General features: G+C 43.0%; 1 protein-coding gene across 1 annotated transcript in view; it reads right to left on the reverse strand.

Moving 5' to 3' along the window:
- Positions 1–2,939: 2,939 nt before the first annotated feature.
- Positions 2,940–19,778, reverse strand: part of casz1 (castor zinc finger 1) — a 77,811-nt gene continuing 60,972 nt past the window's right edge. The window contains exons 10-20 of the mRNA XM_054609264.1: positions 16,362–16,494; positions 15,922–15,985; positions 14,733–14,896; positions 14,290–14,412; positions 13,863–14,183; positions 13,567–13,765; positions 12,561–12,732; positions 10,852–11,000; positions 7,226–7,439; positions 6,023–6,382; positions 2,940–5,266 (exon numbers count right to left, since the gene is read on the reverse strand). Coding sequence (XP_054465239.1) covers positions 3,999–5,266; positions 6,023–6,382; positions 7,226–7,439; positions 10,852–11,000; positions 12,561–12,732; positions 13,567–13,765; positions 13,863–14,183; positions 14,290–14,412; positions 14,733–14,896; positions 15,922–15,985; positions 16,362–16,494 — 3,167 coding nt within the window. The 3' untranslated portion in view covers positions 2,940–3,998. The remainder of the gene's footprint in view (positions 5,267–6,022; positions 6,383–7,225; positions 7,440–10,851; positions 11,001–12,560; positions 12,733–13,566; positions 13,766–13,862; positions 14,184–14,289; positions 14,413–14,732; positions 14,897–15,921; positions 15,986–16,361; positions 16,495–19,778) is intronic.

Consider the following 19,778-nt stretch of genomic DNA (forward strand, 5'->3'; position numbering starts at 1 on the left):
CCACTGCATGTCAGCGATGGGCGGCATGCATGCACACATTGTTGGCACTTCTAATATATATGGCCTGGTGTTGTGTTTTGTGTAAAGGTAGAAAGGGTGCATCTGTTATCATGCTCATCTTTGACATTCAAAATGACATCCACACCGAAAACAGGCCTAAAGTCGTTCAGTATGTTTTTATTTCACTGAGTGAAAAGCTCAATCTTTGCATAAGACATGCAGAAACAGAAGAAAAACATAAATATAGCACAATGAAGATGAACAGCATTGTATCCAAGTGGAAATAAGCAATACGACAAGAATGAATAGTAGTGCTGAGGGCAACAAATTCAAGTAAAAAATTGCTCCATTGTCTACTTTTCATATAAAATGTCTCATGAGTCTAGCCAAATTGAACGCAAACGGGAGATGGCTTTTTGTCCAAAAGTGCTATATATTTTACAAAGTCTAAAATGATGTTTATCCACTACGCTGCAGTAAGCAGGACGCTTTCATATTACATTTCTCCCAGCAGTGGAAATACATCTCAGTTTATTTCTCCACCACTTTTTTATACCATCCTTTTTACTCTGTTAATTAAAACAGTAAAATGATCTGTCGTTTCGGCAGCAGCCTATGCAGGATTTGGAGGTCGTTTCCGTCTGGTTTTTGTGTAATATAATTTTCATGTTTATTCTTTTTTTTTTTCTGGAAGATTATATACAGGATGCCAGCTGGCTGACAGATGGTGATGCCTTTACCCGATTTTTTTCCTTTTTTTTTTATTAAAAAAAAAAACATCACAAGGAAGAGAAGGAGGAAGGACAGGAACAGCTGTAGACGAAGGGACAGAGAGAACCAGCACATTGGCCACTGGGTGACATGAAGGAGTGGGAGGAGAACCCAGCACATGGCTCAAGGCAAAAAAAAAAAAAGAACTACAAAAATAAATGCGCCCTGTTAACACGGAACACAGAGACACAGAGAGCCATCTTGTTAGCAGTAGCAGGCCTCTAAATCTCCCTAATGGTCTTCAGCTCTGATCTTGTTCTCGCACCACAATGTCAAGCTTGAACAACGGGTGACCCCAACAACAAATATTGTTGACTCCTCTACCTGCATGAATGCAGATGATTGTTATTTTTTTTTACATTTTTTTGTTGGTTCCTTCAAATTCTGCGACAGAACAACTGTCCCATTTGGATTTAAAGCGGAAGAAAGCAGGGAAAAGGCGCACAAGGTCATGAAATATGAATCGAAGCTCTGAGCAGCTGGGACGCAGCCACAGGTCTGTGTTCTTACAGCCGTGGCCTGTCTGTCTCTCTCACAGGAGACACACACACACACACACACACACACACACACACACACACACACACACACACACACACACACACACACACACACACACACACACACACACACACACGCACACTTACTTCAGTAGTGTCACTGACAGATAGAAAAACACACAGAGAGATCGCTGCCGTGACCTTTTGCCCTGCTGTCGTCCAGCAGCACCTTTACCCTCCACACGGGACCCAACATGTCCTCAGGCTGAAGCACTACCAATCACTACATGTGTATAGTTATAATAATTATAGTTTCTTTATTTTCAACTTTTTACAAATCCTGCTATTTCACACCCTCACACACTCCCACATACACACATACATTAAACTGAATTCAAGTGCACACTGTCTCCCAGCTCCTACAGTTATCTGATGAGAAAACAAAACAAATGTTGTGACGCCTCTGCTTTGCAGCAGAGTCCCAGGAGACAGTTCAGTCTGTGAACGAGGCATGCCCACAGCAAAAGTAAATATAAACCAAGAATTTCAATTAATGAGGAAAAAAAACAAACAAAAAGCACACACATAGATAAATGACAATGAATAAAATGAGTCGTTAAATAAAACAGAAACATCGATGAATGAATTCAAATCAGTGTATTTTAGTTTTAGCTTCTGACATAGTTTGGAAAAGAAATATATACTGCACACATCATAACGGAATCTGCCAATGCTACAGTATGAGCAACTTTTTTTCCAAAATATCTGGGGTAATTAAAAAAGGTCAAGCACACAAGCAAACTATGATGAGGCTATTTGAATTTTTTACTTTTTATTATTCATTTCTCCTCTTAACGGTTTTCTTTTTAAAGGAAGCTGTTCATGAAAGAGCATTTTGTTCATATATAGTTATTTTTTTACAGAGGAAAATACTGTACAACCTTTTTTTTTCTTCTCAAAACATTATCTGGAGGAATATCATCTACACACATTATTATTCCCTATATTATGATCGTTTATTTCCAATGCCAAGCTCGGGAGATTATTCATGATCAGTGTGTCCACTTCTCGGTCGAACATATTCGCTCAATATAAACCAGCGGGTGGCTCTGACAGATTTATAATTTAGAACTACAGTAAGTGAGCATTGCCATGAAGTTCTTCAGAAGTCATTTAAAATCACAGTCCTTATTAGTGTTTCTCAACAGGGCACTGTTTTATCTGGTACACCCATTTCCTTTTTTTTTGCAAACTGTCGAATCACGGAAGCAAAATAAAAACCAGTCTTTAAATAAATCACAGAACAACAGTTCTTTGTCACACTAACATCTATTTGTGCATTAAAGCAAAAGTGAACTAAAACAACATCTTTAAAGCAAAATTCCCTGTTAAAAGATATTTCTCATATTTTTTTTTTCAGACGGTAGAAATGAACCTAAAAAGTGCAATAACACCCTAGAAATTTCTCATTGGAAGGTCACATAAATATTAAATAAAAACCGTTACAACAGGAGCTCAACCATAGCCATAGTGAATGGAAACAAAATGCCATTGAGACATTTTTCGATCTGTCAATTTTCAAACATAAAACACACTCTCTTGACCGCTTCCTCTGTCGTCCCCCTCACTCAGTTCCCCCCCCCCCCTTCCCCCAAAACACATCCTGACTCTCTGGCCGTTAATCACAACCTAGCCTGCTTACAGATCGATATGCTTCTGACTAACAACACAACAAAACAACATAATAATGCAAAAAATGCAAATGGTAACAAAAATATTTTTTTAAATATGCTTATGAGTTATCTATCATCATCGTAATCATCGTGGTCAGCTAATATGAAAGTGCACTATTCACACACAAACTTGATTCCTCCGCAAAGGGGTTAAATTACAAGGGCTGAGCTTGGTTTTGGTGCTAGTTGAACAAGTCTAGCAGAATGTCAGAGAACTGTTGAGACCGGCAGCTCGCTGGAGGCCCGACTGCCAAGACTGACCCCATATTTACTGGTCAATTCCACATGTCATTGAGAACAAAGAAAAACATCTGAGAGAGATGGGAACAAGCAAAGTGTAACTCCATTTTCTCTCTGTGTCTCATAATAATAATAATAATAATAATAATAATAATAGTACAGAAAAAAAGATCAAATGTTTGAATGCATCCTGTTTCCCCTTAGTGATTCACCTCCCTTTTTTCTATGTATCCACGACCCTGCAGTTCATGTCGCCGGTACCAGCAAATTCCTTTTGTATATCGTCGTTCACACACACACACACACACACACACACACACACACACACACACACACACACACACACCTACATATATAGTTATATAGAGAGATTTGTTTTTCTAACATTTTTTTTGTTTTTATCCACACACAAAAAAGTGAAAAAAATTAAAATAAATTAAAGTCAAACATGCACGCACACAAAAAGACTGATGTGTAGTAAAATGCTTTACATTGCTGCCCCGTGTGTAAACCAGGGCCTAATTCTGTGTCTCGGTTCATATTTTTTTTTAATGCATAATTGAATTAATAATGTTGGTCATCTTGTAAACATCATAATAAATCATTTTGGGCCGTCATTTTTTCTCCACGCTGTTGTTTTTTCATTGTCATTTGAAGTCTCTCGACGTGATAAATGAGGCCACTTTCATTTTTGTTTGTTCATAGTACACAGAGTATTTATTCGGGCCCTACGGTCAGTGGTAGTTTTTTTCTTTCATTTCTTTTCCAGTTGGGAAGAATCAGTGTGGTTAACAGAAGCATCAAAACTCTCGCCATTGTCCTTTTCACCATCAGGCTCCGCCATCGAATCATCATTCGAGTCAGAGTTGAGCTCCGCTTCATCCTCCTCCTCTTCTTCCTCGTCCTCCTCTTCTTCCTCGTCCTCCTCTGCGTGTGCCTCCTCCTCTGGCGACAGGTCATCCTCTGCCTCTCCGGATGTTCCTGTGGTGTCGTCCTGAGCTGCCGGCAGACCCAGCGGGGTTGGTGGGTTGTGGCCAGATCGCGCCGCGTCATGGTGCATTTTCTTGCTGAGGTCCAGTGAGTCGTTGAGACCCAGACCGGCGGCATTCTTCAGGAAGAACAGGGAGCTGCTGGTGTCGGTGCCCAGGTTGAGGGAGCCGTCCAGGCTGATGGAGGACGGCTGGTAGAGGTGGTTATACTCTGACCCGATGCCACCTGTTGGATAGAGCATGGAGGGAGCGCTGCTGTTAATGCTGCGGGACAAACCGTGGACGCCACTGGGTGAAGAAGAGGAAAGGCCCATGGAGATTGGAGGGACCGTAGACACACTTCCTCCCAGGTGGTGCATTACTTCCTGTTTGGGCGACACGGACGGCAGCTCACCGCGCTCCTGCTTCTCGTGCTTCCTCTTGTGGGAGTCCATCTGGGACATGCCCACCACCGTGTGCTTACACTCAGGGAAGGTGCAGTGGAAGTGCGAGCACTTGAGCTTATATTTGCAGTCGGGAACCTCGCAATCAACGCTGGAGCTGAACTGGCAGAAGCCAGCGGCGGTGATCACATCTTGCTTGCCGTGGTGCTTGCGGTGGGCCGTCACCTTGGTGCTGTCGGTGCAGCGGAAGCCGCAGCGCAGACAGTGGAAGTGGGTGCTGTTGCCTGAGAACTGGCAGTCAGGGAAGTTGCAGCTGAGGGAGGATTTGAAGCGCTTGAAGTCGTCCAGCACCAGGTTGTCCACCCGGTCGTGGTGCTGCGCATGCTTGTACATGTGGGTGCGGCCGCAGAACTTGTAGCCACAGTTCTCACGTGTGCAGTGGTAGTGGGTCACCTTCAGAGAAAACTGGCAGCCTGGATCCTTGCAGTTCTCGTAGAGGTCGTAGCGCCTGAAGCCCTCAAGCATCATCCCCTCATCCAGCATCTTGCGTGACGACGGGGTCTTGCGGCGCTTGCCGTACGGTGACATGTCCTCGATGATCCAAAAGCGCTTCTTTGCACCGGTGGCCGTGGGAATGGAGATGGTGTTGCCTGAAACGAGGAAGGAGGCACATTAAACGATAATCAACTGGTTCACAAAGTAAACTACAAGCACATTACACCGCAGGACCATCCTGGTCGAAACTCTAATGTGCGACCTTACTCAGCCAGAAGTGGTTCACAGCTGAGTAAGCACAGAGAGCCACAATTTGTTTTATTCCTAATTCCCAGAATGATTAAAGGAAGGGGAAAAATGATAGATTGACTTTGGAACATGACACTTTTACAGGGTGTCTCCAGCCTCCAAACAGAGGCGGAGCTGTGGGTCTTAACCGACCCTCTTATCTCCATGTTTGTTTTATGAGGGGGCACCCACCTTTTGCTACACCCTAATGATGTGTTCCCTGTTCTGCAAGACAGGAAGCAGTGGGCCTCGATAAAACTTAAGACGTGATTAAAATAAGAGGCTGGTAATGCAGCCTTGTTAATGGGATCTAAACAAGGTCCAGGCTTCATACTACAGGTGCCAAATGTACTGCTCTATCTAAGAATCCTAGTAAAACTTAACATAAAAATGACACGCAAAGTTGTGGGGGGAGGTAATTATACACATTTTTCACTATACCCACTCAGTAAGCATGCACATTTCTTCATTTATTTATTTTTTGCATGCAGGAAAGCCCTTTCTATTTCCCCCGTCTTTCCACAACAATACTGCAGAGAAAGACTGGATCACACAGTTAAATACTGCACAGGACTCAATTGAGAGTGACAGCTGCAGTGTTGGTTTGCGCCGGGGATAAGTACCTGCAGCATCCTGCACTATAGGGACGTCATTTTTAACCGGAGACGGAGTGGCAATGATGGAGCTGAAAGCTGGTGTGTTGGTTGGCATGACAACACTCCGAGTGGCTCCCAGAGAGGCGCTGAGCAGAGAGTATGACAGACAGGATGGAGAGAGGAGGTATGGGAGTGAGGACAGAGGAGGTCGGAGGAGGGCAGGAGAGAGGGATGGGGCCTGGGACTGGAAGCCAGGCTGAAGAGCGGAGGGAGGAGGAGGAAGTGGCAGTGGTGGTGGAGGAGGTGGGGAAGAAGGAGGTGCATTTTGGGTAGCGCTAGTGTCAGCAGGGGTGGTAGGAGCAGAAGTGGTGGGAGGCCAGCCTTGTCCTGGAGAGACAGGTGGACCGGAGAGGGTGAAGGAAAGACAAGAGGGGAAGAAACACACAAAAACAAGGACCAAAACACACACACACACACACACACACACACACACACACACACACACACACACACACACACACACACACACACACACACACACAGACGCACACACAGAGGGATGGGAGGTAAAAAGGCAAAGAGAAAAGATAAGAGTATGATACAAAATGAGGGCCATCCAAGACAAGTAACCCAAAACACCAGCCAAAACAACAATGATGCGAGTAGTGGATAATATTGGTCACACATGTAGAAATGTCAAAATCACAGGCGGATTTAGAAATAAAAAGCAGAGGATAATTCATTTATTCTGTCAGTTTACAGGAAAGGAGACTGTTTCTCCTTTCCTTTCCTTTCCCCCACAATTCAAACTACTAAAAGTGCTAAAGTAGACATGAAGCCACAGGGATGATCTCTGGCCAAAGGAAAATGTAATAAGCTGCATACAGTGCAATAACTCAAACCACTGATGTACAAAATGGAAGTTTTATGAGGATGACCAGGCAAACTGGAAAATACCTTATCCATGACTCAGAACATCAGAATACAGCATTGTCATCAACCTCATATATTATGATTTAAGTGTCATTATATTATTGATTGTAAAAAAGAATGAAATGAAAAGTCGCTGGTCTTCTGGGTAAGACAGATGAATGTGGACTTGAAGCATGATGTATGATGCTGAATGTAAGATTATAAAACTTGAATTCCCCTTTTAGACTAACCCTTAATAAAGCTCTACATGCTGACTCCTATACACCCGACAGATATATATATTTTGCATATTCTCACCTGCTGGAGAACCATCGTTGCCTACAGGTGTGCTGCTGCAGCTCCGGTCCTGGTTGGAGGACTCGGAGGAGAGGCCCAAGGGGCTGCCCCCTCCTCCCATGTAGTCCATGTAGTCATCGGTCTCGTCCATGATGGAGGACGAGAAGCAGGAGTTGATGCCAGGATGGGTTCCCATCATGCCAGATGCATCTGGCCTCTGACTCAGTGGCATCACCTGGAAAACAAATCATCTTTATTGTAAGTGATGTGTGGTCAGGGTAGGCAGTGCCTCACCAAAGCTAAAAGAAATGTTGAGACCTAAACTAAAACTATTTCCTGAATGCAGGAAGTTCAAAGCTATGATGGGAACTCATCTGGAACTCATGAGCTGCGGTCAAAAGTCCATTTTGCTTGGGAAGGTTCCTAACTGAGTAAAATGATCCGGAAGTATGTAAGTGGCTGCCACGATAAGAGCTGTTGGAATTCTCTAAATGCTAAGGAAAGGTGCTTCCTTTGTAAGCTCTTTGAGCATAGCATACACTTGACCTTCCTTGACCAAAGGAAAGAAGATAATGCTGCCCCACAATTCATTGCCTCTCTTGCACGGGTTTAACAATTATTTTCATACAGTAATAAACTAATAGGATTAATGTTGATGAATATGAATCGACAGTGCCAACTGTTTTTTGACATTTAATATATATGTATTTACTTCTAAAATGTAACGAAATAAAATGAGCAGTAAATATTGCCAACTGTCAATTAACAAATTCAGCATCAGTAAAAAAAAAAAAAAAAAAAAAAAAGCTAGGCCTATGATAAATTATTAAACTGTCAAAAATCTAAATATAACCACAGTTGAATATACTTTGTTGCTAAAAGGAAATATTTATATTAAACAGTTTCGTTGATATTGCACGAGTGAATGATCAGTTTCTACTAACAGTGTTGATTAAGTGTGACAGCAGCAGGAAGGAAGGAGCTTCGGTTTATCTCCCTCTCACACCACAAGTGAAGCACCTTGTCACTAAAGGGGCCTTTAATACAACCTGCATGCTTATCTATAATAGACTGCGTGAGTCATATCTTATTTTTGCACTTTTTGTAGTCTTTCGTTGTAGTTTGGCAACCGCAGACCTACATCAGTGACATCCAACCAACGCATCAGAATTACGTAGCTTTGCGCATGCGTAGTCGGATCCCACACTGCGTTGAATTTGTGCTGAACCAGAGATGCTACGATGAAGCAGATGGACCCCCCCCCATCATGTCACGTGACATCATGTCACGTGAGCTATCCCCCCGCTATCAGCGTGGAAATGTGTGCGCTGTGGCCGCTAGTGGTAATACATCACCTGACCTTACGGATCTTGCGCAAAAGACGACGCAGACAATTTCAAACAGAGTACGGTACGAAAAATAACGACTGGCTAATGTTATGTGGCTGCAGCCAGATAAACAAGCCAATTTGACGGCCATGTCCACGTTCAGATCGCCTTGAAAAACTCCTGCAAGAGTGGTATTGGCACAAAGCAGGCTCCATACCAGCATGTGCAATGCAAAGTTAAAAGAAAACAAGGATATATTAAAAAGCCCCATGGATGTGACCTGTTGACCTGCCAAGCAAGAGCTAGCCATTGGGGGAAACAATAAATGCGAATAAAGTAAGTGCCTAACAGTTGTACCGAAAAACCATGTAATGTGAAGCTTCATTCATAACATTAACAGATAAAGTCTTATTAATATACTACAGAAACACTGCGTGCAATAGTCCACACACACACACACACACACACACACACACACACACACACACACACACACACACATAGTGAGTGAAGCAGTGCTCAGTGGTCTCTGTATTGTTTCAGTCCACCATCCAAAAGTTTAAATTCATAGAAAAAAGAGCTATAATCATTTCCAAAATGTTTTTAATCCAACGAAATATTCTGCTTCAATCCATATTTGTCGGCACAGACTTTCAGAAACTTTTACACGGCAGTCAAAACATGGATTGCTCTCCAGCTTGCTTAACAGCGGAACATAAAGGGACGATATATCTACCAGCACTATAAATGACATTAATATACCACAATAACACAAAATCAACATTTATTTGGGGTGATGTAAAAAAAAAAAAAAAAAAAATGCCAACAGACATTAGAAGCTTTATCAGAAACATCAATAGAAGTTTCAAATGTATATCTGATTAATTGATTATTTTGTCCAACCCTTTCATTGGCTTTGTGTGTGTTGTCTGATGTTAGGATACTGTGCACTCACACCAATATTTCTCTCTTTTGCTCTATCCTGGTGCGCTGTCACCAGACACTCATTGATTGTGATAAGATGTCTTCTGCTTTTGCTTTGACACCATGCTTTCTCTCTCATTTTTCCTTATCATGGTTTGCCGTCACCAGACTTGTGTGGTTATCAGTGGACTTTTACTCAATTTGTTCCATTGATCAAGCTATTTTCTACTGGTGCGCTGACACCATGATTTCTCTCTATTTTCCTAATCCAGGTGTCGCCAGATGCTCATTGTATGTGGTAGCACTTTTACTCATTTTGTAGGAGTGAATAAGTTGTTTTTCTACTGGTGCGCCGACACCAAACGCACTCTCTCTCTCTCTCTCTCTCTCTCTCTCTCTCTCTCTCTTTCTCTTTCTATGGGCTTTTATTCTGTTGTATGTCTGCCTAACTAATGTATACGTTATTTTAGACTATATTATCCATTGGTAATGTAGACATATCCATATGTTACACTGATAGGTTGCTGCCTAGCCTGGCATAGTTTTTTTTTTAAAGTCATTAATGCAGGTGTTGGCTTTGGGCATACAACCAAATATTTCTCAAGGCGTAAAAAGTCTTCTGAAAGAATGAACGTCACACTTAAATGAAGGATCAAATGAAAAAAGAACAAATGAAACTAGAAAATCCACATGTTTAAATCCACTTACGGTACAGGATGTACCGCAGAGGTTAAGTCAGGAAAAGAAGTATACTCTACAGTGAAAAATGTAATCAAATAATGACATTGATTTGTAACTGACTGGTATGACAGGATATGAGCGGTACTTTCTGTACTTTCAGAATTGACTCATAAAGAATGCCAATACGTAGACTTTGTATACCAATGAATTATTGTTGAGCTGAAACATTATAAACCTAGAAATTTTTTAAAAAGAAAACTGAAAATTGGTTCTTTTTGCAGTTCAATTGCATTTTCCTTTTCACTCTCTACAACCAGATTTCCAGAGCAGTTACTTAATGGAAGAAGGCATTTTTTAAAAAACATTTCCTTGCAACAGAACCAACAACTACTGTATGTTTTTGTGGGAACATAAAATGTAAATGTAACTTACTCTAAAAAACATCTGGGTTCTTTTTGGTTAAAACTGAAACCCATCAAAATCGATGGGCTTTGACAATAGGACACTAGATCTAAACATCTACAATGGATAAATAAGCACAATACATTCCCCATTTAATCACTCAGTTAAAGGGTGTGTGAGGTAGTTGGCTTTGTTAGAATTTGTTTCAATAAACCGCTCAACGCCTGTTTTAGTTCTCTGAGTTGTTCAGCCCATATTTCAGTCAATAAAACCTTTCAGTTATGTGTCATATGTCACAGTTTTTGAACGTACCTGGGATGGGACTCTGTCAAAGTTCTTCCCAAGCATCCGCCTCATGTGTTTGCGTGCGTGCGAGGTCATCTGGTGCTTGAGCAGGAAGGAGAACTGGCAACCCTCGCGGATGCAGTGGAAGTGGCTGTTGACTTGGTTATACTTACAACCTGAACAGAGAAACCAGTAACAGTTCTTAAACTCTCCATTTGCAGATTCATTTATCTTTGGCTCATTGTGAGGCGTCTGAGAGCAGCTACCGCACCGAATGCAATATTATCAGTGCGACGGTGTTATGATTAGATCAAACACAAAGTGAAATATTTTTAGTTTTTTTTAATTCCATGATATAGCTACGACAAAAGAGGGATCGGTTTCAAAGTGTTTGGGAGTGTACATGTAGGAGGAATATTAGATCACCCCGGTGTCACACTGAGCAAGTCAAGGCTTCTGTGCACTAAACCTGTGGAGCTCTTTTATTACACTGACATGCTTTATTCAATTAGGAATTTACATAAATAAATTCTCATTTTCTGTGGGCCAATAATGCGCACACCCCTGCAAACCAAAGTAAATATACAATTATTACCATATTAAATTCATTTTTCAAAGTATCTCCATTGTCATTTTTTCCTTTTGTTCTCCGTTGTGCTGCTGTGTGCTTCATACTCTTCTGTTCTTTTTCTAGTGTTTTAACTAATTGCTTTATGATTTCAAATTAAATGAATGTTCCGTTTTGTGCCTGTTAATCAAATACCATTATATAAAAGCAGGCAGAAATAATTGAAAGAGTAGCATGCTGGGCATGTGCTAGCATGTCAGTAACCATGGTAGCCAGTTTAAGAGCACAAACACTGTCTGTGTCATCAAATAGCTTTTGCACACACAATGTTTTTAAACACGCAAAGTTGTGCAAATAACAGTAACCCCTGTGACATGGGAGGGCCTTTTGTGAGACAGAAACCAGGTAACATCATCGGCGGTGTTCAGTTTAATGTTGCTGCCATGGATACTGGCAACCCATCAATTCTTTATGACAGGAGCGCTAGCGATGGTAATCCCTTCTGTGTTTCCCACAGCCCAAACAATACCATTGGCGGATGGGGCTGGGGACAAAAAACAGCTGTTTAGGGCCTGTTTTTGTTTGCTTTTGTGTCTGCGTTCTGAAAAGCTTGTGTAACCGCCTGAAAAAAAACCAGATCACTTTTAATTCATTTCTGTGCGATGGCAGCGATGGCTGTGAGGCGCAGCTTCAGAACACAAACAGGCTAAACCAGACAAGCCGGATAATTAACAAACGCAAACCTAATTGCTCATTTCTGACAGGGGCAAAAGGAAGAAGAAAAACAACCTGGATGTGATCCCCCCCCCCCCCATTTTGACGCTATTGCTCATATGGTAAAGGCAAGACTACCTTTGGGACATGAGGTGCCATTGTGAATGTGAAAAACACAGCATCAAAACCTACGAGGCAGACCTCTTTCATGCCTCTTTAACAACTCACATAGCATGACACTGTATTTGCCAACACTGGTCTCTCTCCCTTTGTGAACACATAATGTATCCTAACAGCCACCCAAAAAAATCAATGTACGTCTTTCTCAATTTGAAAGTTTAATCCGCACATCGCTCCAGGTAAAATATTATTAAAACCTGGAGTGTGACAAAAAGGGGTAGCAGGCCAAAAACGTCTACTAATCTTTGATTACATCAGAAGTGTTTTTTCTTACCCAGCCTCCCACACTCCTCCCTCTTGGTGAAATATTTGAAGCCGTTGGCGGCGCGGCGTTCTGCCTTCTCGTGCTTCTTGACGTGCCATGGCAGCTTGGTAGTGATGTTAGTGACAAAAAAGCAGCCGGGCCGCAGACAGTGATAGTGGCCCCTCATTCTGAACTCGCAGTGCTGCAGAAGAAACACACACAGTTTCCAATTTCATGAGTCAAATATGTTTGAAAAGCCAATAGAGCTGATTTAATATTATTTGATCTTCCTTTGTGTGCAAAGTTAAAGGGAACGCTACACACAGTGTATCCCAAAACATAAACAAACACCTCACAGCCCTTTTTTTCTTATTGCTCATTTAGAACATCGCAACATTTCTAAGCACGATGACTTTTTTTCAGGCTTCCCACAAACACCCCTCCTTTTCGAAACATGTCTGTACACCACCATCTGTTTGTGGGGCCCAGATCCCAAAGGACTGGTCCAAATATGATCTGCTCAGTTCAGGAGATGGAGACTAAGGAGGGAGGAGGAGGAGGAGGGGGAGGATTAGGAAGGGAGGGAGGGGGGACTTTTTGTGAGAGGGGTGATTTTCGACACATTAATGAATTCATTTAAATGGTTTTCCAAATACGGGGCTCATGAGAGCAGGCAGGGGCTGCCATTTAGGTTTCATTTGCGAAGCATTCCCCTGGATTTTGCCCTATTCCAGACAGCCTTGTTTACTGTGCGAGTGACAATGATTTATTGGGTAATATCAGCTAAATTGGCCTTTTCTGAGAGGAGAATGCGGCAGTCAAAATGACATCATTGACATATAAACAGGCATTACTGGGGTGAGTCGACTGTCTTTTTCCAGCAGAGATGGAAGACGGGAAGCGGCGGTTGTGAAAGCCTTGAGTCAAATAACCTCAAATACTGGTCTAATAGATAGCATACTTCATGCTTAGAAACCTGACAGAAAGATGACAGTAGGTGATTCAGCTCCTGGCTGAGTTATCAAGCCCCGCTCACCTGGTTGGGACAGAGACACTGGAGGGAGTAGTAGGAGAACTGGTCGCGGACGTTGACCAGGTTGTTGTTGGGGTTGATGTGGTCCAAACAGTGGGACTCGGCCTTGCCAGACGTCTTGCACACGTACTTGCAGTTCCCAAACAAGCAGTGGAAGTGGAACTTGTTGGAGTACTTACAGTCAGTAGCCAAACAGGGATCACTGGATGACCAAAAAAACGAAAAAATGCAGTTTATGGTCGAGTAAACATACTGCACTGTTATGTGTTATAGGTGGAAGATTAATGTTTTTTTCATACTTTTCCTGAAACTGCAGGAAACCAGGTTTGACTTGGGGTTTAGCATTCTCCAGAGAGGTGGTGGCCAGAGGGGAGTTGGCCGGCAGGTTGGGCATGGAGGCCGGCATCTGAGGGATGCTGCCAGTCAGCTGCTTCCAGGCCAGCAGGGAGGGAGGAGGAGAGCTGTAGCCGCCAGAGGAGGTGAGGTGGGCCACATCCATGGAGGGATTGTTGGCCATAGAGACGGGGGCGGCAGGCTGCAGCGAGGCTCCCTCACCGGATTCCTTGCCCTCACCGAACTGAGGCTCTGACTTCACTTTAAAGGTGGCGCGGAGGTGGAAGCTAAAAAATAAGACGGAAGCTAATTTTTTTATGCTGATCAATAAAGACAAAAGCTAAAATGTGAAAAGGGTGTATTTTTTAGTTAATGAACCAGTGGAACACTCACTTGGCATGTTTTATTGCCCCATCCACAGTGCTGAAGAGCGCACCACAGTCCTCTACCATGCAGTGGAAGTGCACTTTCTGTAGGAAGTCACACTGAGCCTCACAGAAGTCCTCCGTGTCAAACCTTAACAGAGACAGATAATGAAGACTGTCATTTTTACGCTAAGAGGAAAGCTGGTTCAACTCGTAAACTGACAGTAAACGGTGTGCGTTTTTTTTTTTGGCTGGAAGTCATTCTAAATTCTTGCAAGACCAGATTATTTGTATTTCAGGGGGTTTCCAGTGCTGCACTATGTGAGGAATTGTATTTACAGAACAAGTCCTTCTATGTACAGTACTTTCTTTTTTAAAACACTGACTGTATTCTCACTATCACAACAAAGGAGTCAAGCCTAACTAGGGGAATCAAGCTACAGTGACTCTTTGTACCGCCATGTGTCATACCTGCGGAGGTATGTCCTCCAGATCTCAGTGGATTTTTCTGGCAGGGGCCTCTTCAGCACTCTGTTCAGATAGTGCGCCGCCTCCGAGCTGTTGCCTCCCTGGCCTGCCTCCAGCTCCGTCTTCAGGTTCATGGCGTTGAACAGGGCAGGGTTCACCTGTGACATCTACAAAACACACATAGCACATAAATACTCCCGCTGCTGGGTTGGCTGAACATACGGAAGACTGGGCACTTGCATATGTTAGTTAGAGTGTGAGAGTTTACACCCACAAACACACACACAAATGTTTTGGCGAAGCAAAAAAAAAAAAAAAAAAAGGCACAGCCAGATTTACAAACATCCAGGCTTTTGCTTGAGCGCAGGCCAAACGTGTTTGCCAAGTGTCCTCTGGGAGCAACTGTTAACCCTTTTATGTGCTGTGGTGGCTTGAATCAACCCCCCCCCCCCAAAAAAAAAAAGATTACATGACATGAGGAGCTGTTGGACAACAGGTCTTCTACCCCCTCCATTGTCTGGGTTTAATCACTGCTTTGAGAACAGTGACTAGACGACGCGTGTGTCAGTGTGTGGAGGGGAGGGGAGGAGGAGGGAGGGGGTATTGACCAGTTGGCAAGGGTAAAAAAAAAAAAAAAAAAAGGCTGGTCCCTTATTACATCATCAATGTGATGGAAACCACCTGGCACATTTGTATCAATCAGATGAGACGTATGATTAAGATGTCCTTTTTAATCTTCACCAAAAAAAGAAAAAAATTCACATTAAAATTTCCATACGCTCACATTTAGACCTGGTAAAAAAAATGAGGGCAGCACCTCCCTGTTGTTTTTTTTTTTTCTCCTCTGACTTTTTAATCAAATAATTTACAAAGTCTATAAATAAATGCAGAGCGAGGCGGGGGAAGAAAAAGTATAAAGGAGGAGAAAAAATGGACGGCGGGTTCAAAACAGCTCATCAAAAAACAAACATCTCTATATATCTGGCATGGCACCCAGCCACTGCTTCATTATATTAATTTGTGAGAGGTGCAGCGAAAATTACACTGTATGAAAAATGGCTGGAAAATTTAAATGATACAAACTCATCTTATTAGCGGTGAAACATAAAAAAAATAAAAAAATAAATAACAGGCCCCTCCGCGTCCCGCTAATTTGTCTTGGGATGAAAGGCGTTTGATGGATGGATCTTACCTTATTCATAAGCGAGGATAAAAGAGATGTATTCCCTGGTACAGGGTGTCCGTTTGATTCATTACTGGAACAAGGAAAATGAACAATGTTTAGTCAAGATTTGCATGAGAACAGTAAATATTACTATTTATCACACAAGGTGTGCCTGTATAATGAAGAAGAAAAATGCTGTCTTCTTATAAAATAATATATACTGTGAGTTGAAGGGGAAGATTGGAGCTGACATTATACAAACATCCTTCTCACACAAAAAAATTGAGAAATATGTTGAGTGTTTTATAAATGTATGCACATAAGCAAGTTATTTTTTATAAATAATTGTGTACATAACCCTGGCTGCCAAGACTGTAGAAGGCTTGGTTCCTTGTTGATTTATTTTTTCAGTGTATTAGGTGAATCATCATTTTTCATAACCCTTTATGTACCAGGCAGCTGTGTACCTGTGGTCTTTCTTGCTCAGGTCCAGGCTGTGCTCCTGCGCCGAGTCTTGGTTTCCCCCAGAGTGGACGTCCATTGGCTCCTGCTTCACTTGAACCAGATTGAACTGGCTCGCTGAAGCCGGCTGCCCGTTCCCTGAGGATCAAGAATGAGACGCAGATGAGAGGAGTGACAACAAAGTTATTGTTGGTCAGCATTATTACCCCATGATGAGATCCAATCTGACTTCTGTCCTGGCCCCGAAAAGAATACTCCGAGTGATAATTATTGCGGAATTATGTCAGGCCGTCAAGCCTTTTAAATGGTGATTGAGAGGCGGGAGATATGAGGGAAAAAGACTCCTTTTTCTGCAGCACTTGTCACAACTCATTTGCCGGGCTGCCTCTTAACTGGTCATTAAGTGAGATGCTAATGCTGAGGGAAAGTGGCAGTCTCAGATTGGCCACCAACCCCCCCTCCCTCCTCCCTTCCCACCTTCCCAGGCTGCTCGTTGGCCTGACAACGGACGGCAGCCAGTGCCACTGAGCGTACCCACAAGGAACAGGGGTGCTATGTCGGTCAGATTGGAGCTGACAGCCAATCAGATTGGTTCAAATAGCGTGACCTCTTGATCACATTCGCCTCCAAATAGGTATTCAGTGGATGCTGTGAGCGGGGGGACAGGAGTGCTGAAATGAAATAAATAAAGACCAGGGGACAACTTGGGGTAGAAATGCTGACAGGAAGGTGAATTCTGCCCCACCTACCCCCCGATCCCCGAGGGATTGAAATATTAATTTGTCCTGGGGCTACACAGTGTATGCTGGGCTTTTAGGTAGACAATAAGTGGGGTTTTATTTATTTTTTTAATGTGTGCGGCAGGGTTTGACCCTGATGTAGCCTCTCAGACACTTTAAGACTGACGAGCACCAGCGGCTGTGATTGGTTTGGTGAGGAATCTGTTTGGTTAGGAATCAGGGCTGGTGCTGAGGGATAGTGACAGGCAAGGTCATGGGCAACCAAGTGTGTGCCCTTGGCCCTCAGCCTGGTGAGGCTACTCTCCTACGTAAGGGGGGAAGCCGACCAGAGCCCCCCCCCCCCTCCTTCTACAAGATGACCCAGAGACATATCAGGCAGAATAGGAGTAGAAAAGCCAGTCTTGGGCCTTGTCAGCTGAAAGCTGGGAGATGAGGAAGTGTCAGTATCAGTTCAGTTTGACAATGGCTGAGGTTGGAGGGGCTGGAGGTGGAGTTGGGGCGGAGCTAAAAGGAAAAACTGCAGTCAAACGGTTCTGCGTCTGGTTTGAGGTCACTGAATGCTCACTGAGTCTACGTCCAGCGCTCCCCTCCCTCGCCCCCAACTTGAAAAGAGTACACCCCAAAATGAACTAGCCAGACAGATCGTGCCTTGTCATTGACAATCAAATCAACTTTCAGACCAAATGAGAGCACATTATATCAAGAGCAGCCTCTTGATGTAATCAGGCAAATTAAAGCATTCCTTTACCAAAGGATACATTTACTTTTCAAGGTGGATTACAATGCAAACCTCTCTTATTCTGTTGCACAACATGAAGTTGTCTTTTTTCTATTCACTTCCCAAAGAGGGAGAACAAATGAGTATGACTCAAAGCAGCTTCTTTCTGGAAATTATCCAGGAATTATGTATCACCATGTAATTACTCCGGATAAGATGCAGAGCTTGTGAAAGATCATTTGTACTGTGTGTCTAATTAGTAAACCCTTCAGATGCTTGAATCTCTGGGAAAAACACTTAGGGGTAAATTAGAGCGGAACATTAATAAGAAAATAAAAAACTATACTGTTAAAATACTGAAAGCAGAAACGGGAGAAATGCACAATTCACCACAAAAGAGGTGAAGTTTCACAACCCCATGAAAAAATAAATACTGTGAAAAATAGCCACAAACACTGCGACTTTTCTCACACCTTTTAGACAGAGAAGCACAAACCACTTCCTCCTCATTTTAGCCCTAAATGTCCTGTTCACACATTTTATGAAGCAAATATGAGAAACAAAACCGAAGCTGCTCCTCCATCCTGTATCTGCACTTAACTTTTACCATAAAGCATGTGAGATTATTTGAAAACAGCTTTGTTATCAAGCAGAGGGATCTGACACTCAGCCTCTGGGTAAGACAACGAGAGGGGTGGTGAAGGCGCCATCTGTGGAAGCCCCACCCTCAGTGGGGGCCCCTTTCCCAGTGTTCAGACTACCTGCTGGAAGCCCAGAGGTGGAGCTCCGCCTGACAGCCTGGGCTCAGCCCGGCTCCCCGGAGCAGCTGCCCCATCCCTCTCGCAGGGCCCGTCCTGCTCCAGGAACACCACCAGGAATTGTAATCCTTCCCAGTCCCAACATCCGGAGACGCTCCCCCTTGCAGCCCAATTTGCAATCCGCACCCCACCTGCTCCGGCTCAGCACAGGAGGCCCCTCTGCTACTGAATGCTGGATATCACTCTGCAGTTTATTATCAATTTAATGCTTTAACTTCATTTTCATTCTCAGAAGCTCTGTTTAGAGCAATATGATAAACATAGACAAGGCAATTACCTCCAAAATTTATGTGAATCGTGTTTATGCTAAACAGGTATTGACATGTTTTTGTGGGAACAGAAGGTTTCGAGAAATTCAAAAATTGTTTCTTTGCTGAAGCATGCAAGTGTGTCTGAGTTTCTTGTGACAGTGAGAAAAAAAAGCCCCTTTCTCAGCTCTGGTGCATTGAGTCATTTCTGCCTGAACGATTTCAGTTTTTTATCGGTTTGCATAGAGGATAAGAAAAAAAAAAGAAAAAACCCAACATTTCTTCTTTTTTTTTTTTTTTTTTTTTTTTTTTTCTTGCAATTTCTGATCTTAATTTCATTCCACCTCCATTTGCTTGGAACGGGCGCAGACATAGATAAGAGACCAATGATGAGGAAACATGTTCGACACAAGCCCCAGGAGCCCCCACTCTGAACATCATAAGAGACTTTTACAGGCTCTACTCTCCCCTGTCAGCGCATTTATCTCCAAATGGATTGTGGGTATCTAACAAACGATCAACACAATAACAAGCCCAGAGCAGAGGACTATGCCTCCAGTGTGCCCCTTTAAGCCTGAAAGCGGCAGTTTTGCTGCCTTTCTCTCCACTGTAGTAGAGTGATAGAAGTGACCTCTGAGTGCACTCTCTGTGCTCTGGCTGGAGTGGAGTGAAGTCCACACGCAGAGAGAAGGATGTGGCTTTTAGTACACATGCAGTATATTCTCTTTGGACACCGACATAGCTCCAAAGGTTATTGTTTGTCATATCTTTCAATACCCTTGTCTATAAATAGAGTAACAAGCAAAGTTAACCTTTACAACTACCAATTTACTCTTGGTTTATTAGTTGCAAGTGTGTTAAGCTGGTTCAGTAACAACATCAGGGAAAGGAAATATTA

This window comes from Anoplopoma fimbria, chromosome 12, assembly GCF_027596085.1.
Source record: "Anoplopoma fimbria isolate UVic2021 breed Golden Eagle Sablefish chromosome 12, Afim_UVic_2022, whole genome shotgun sequence".
Lineage (NCBI taxonomy): Eukaryota > Metazoa > Chordata > Actinopteri > Perciformes > Anoplopomatidae > Anoplopoma > Anoplopoma fimbria.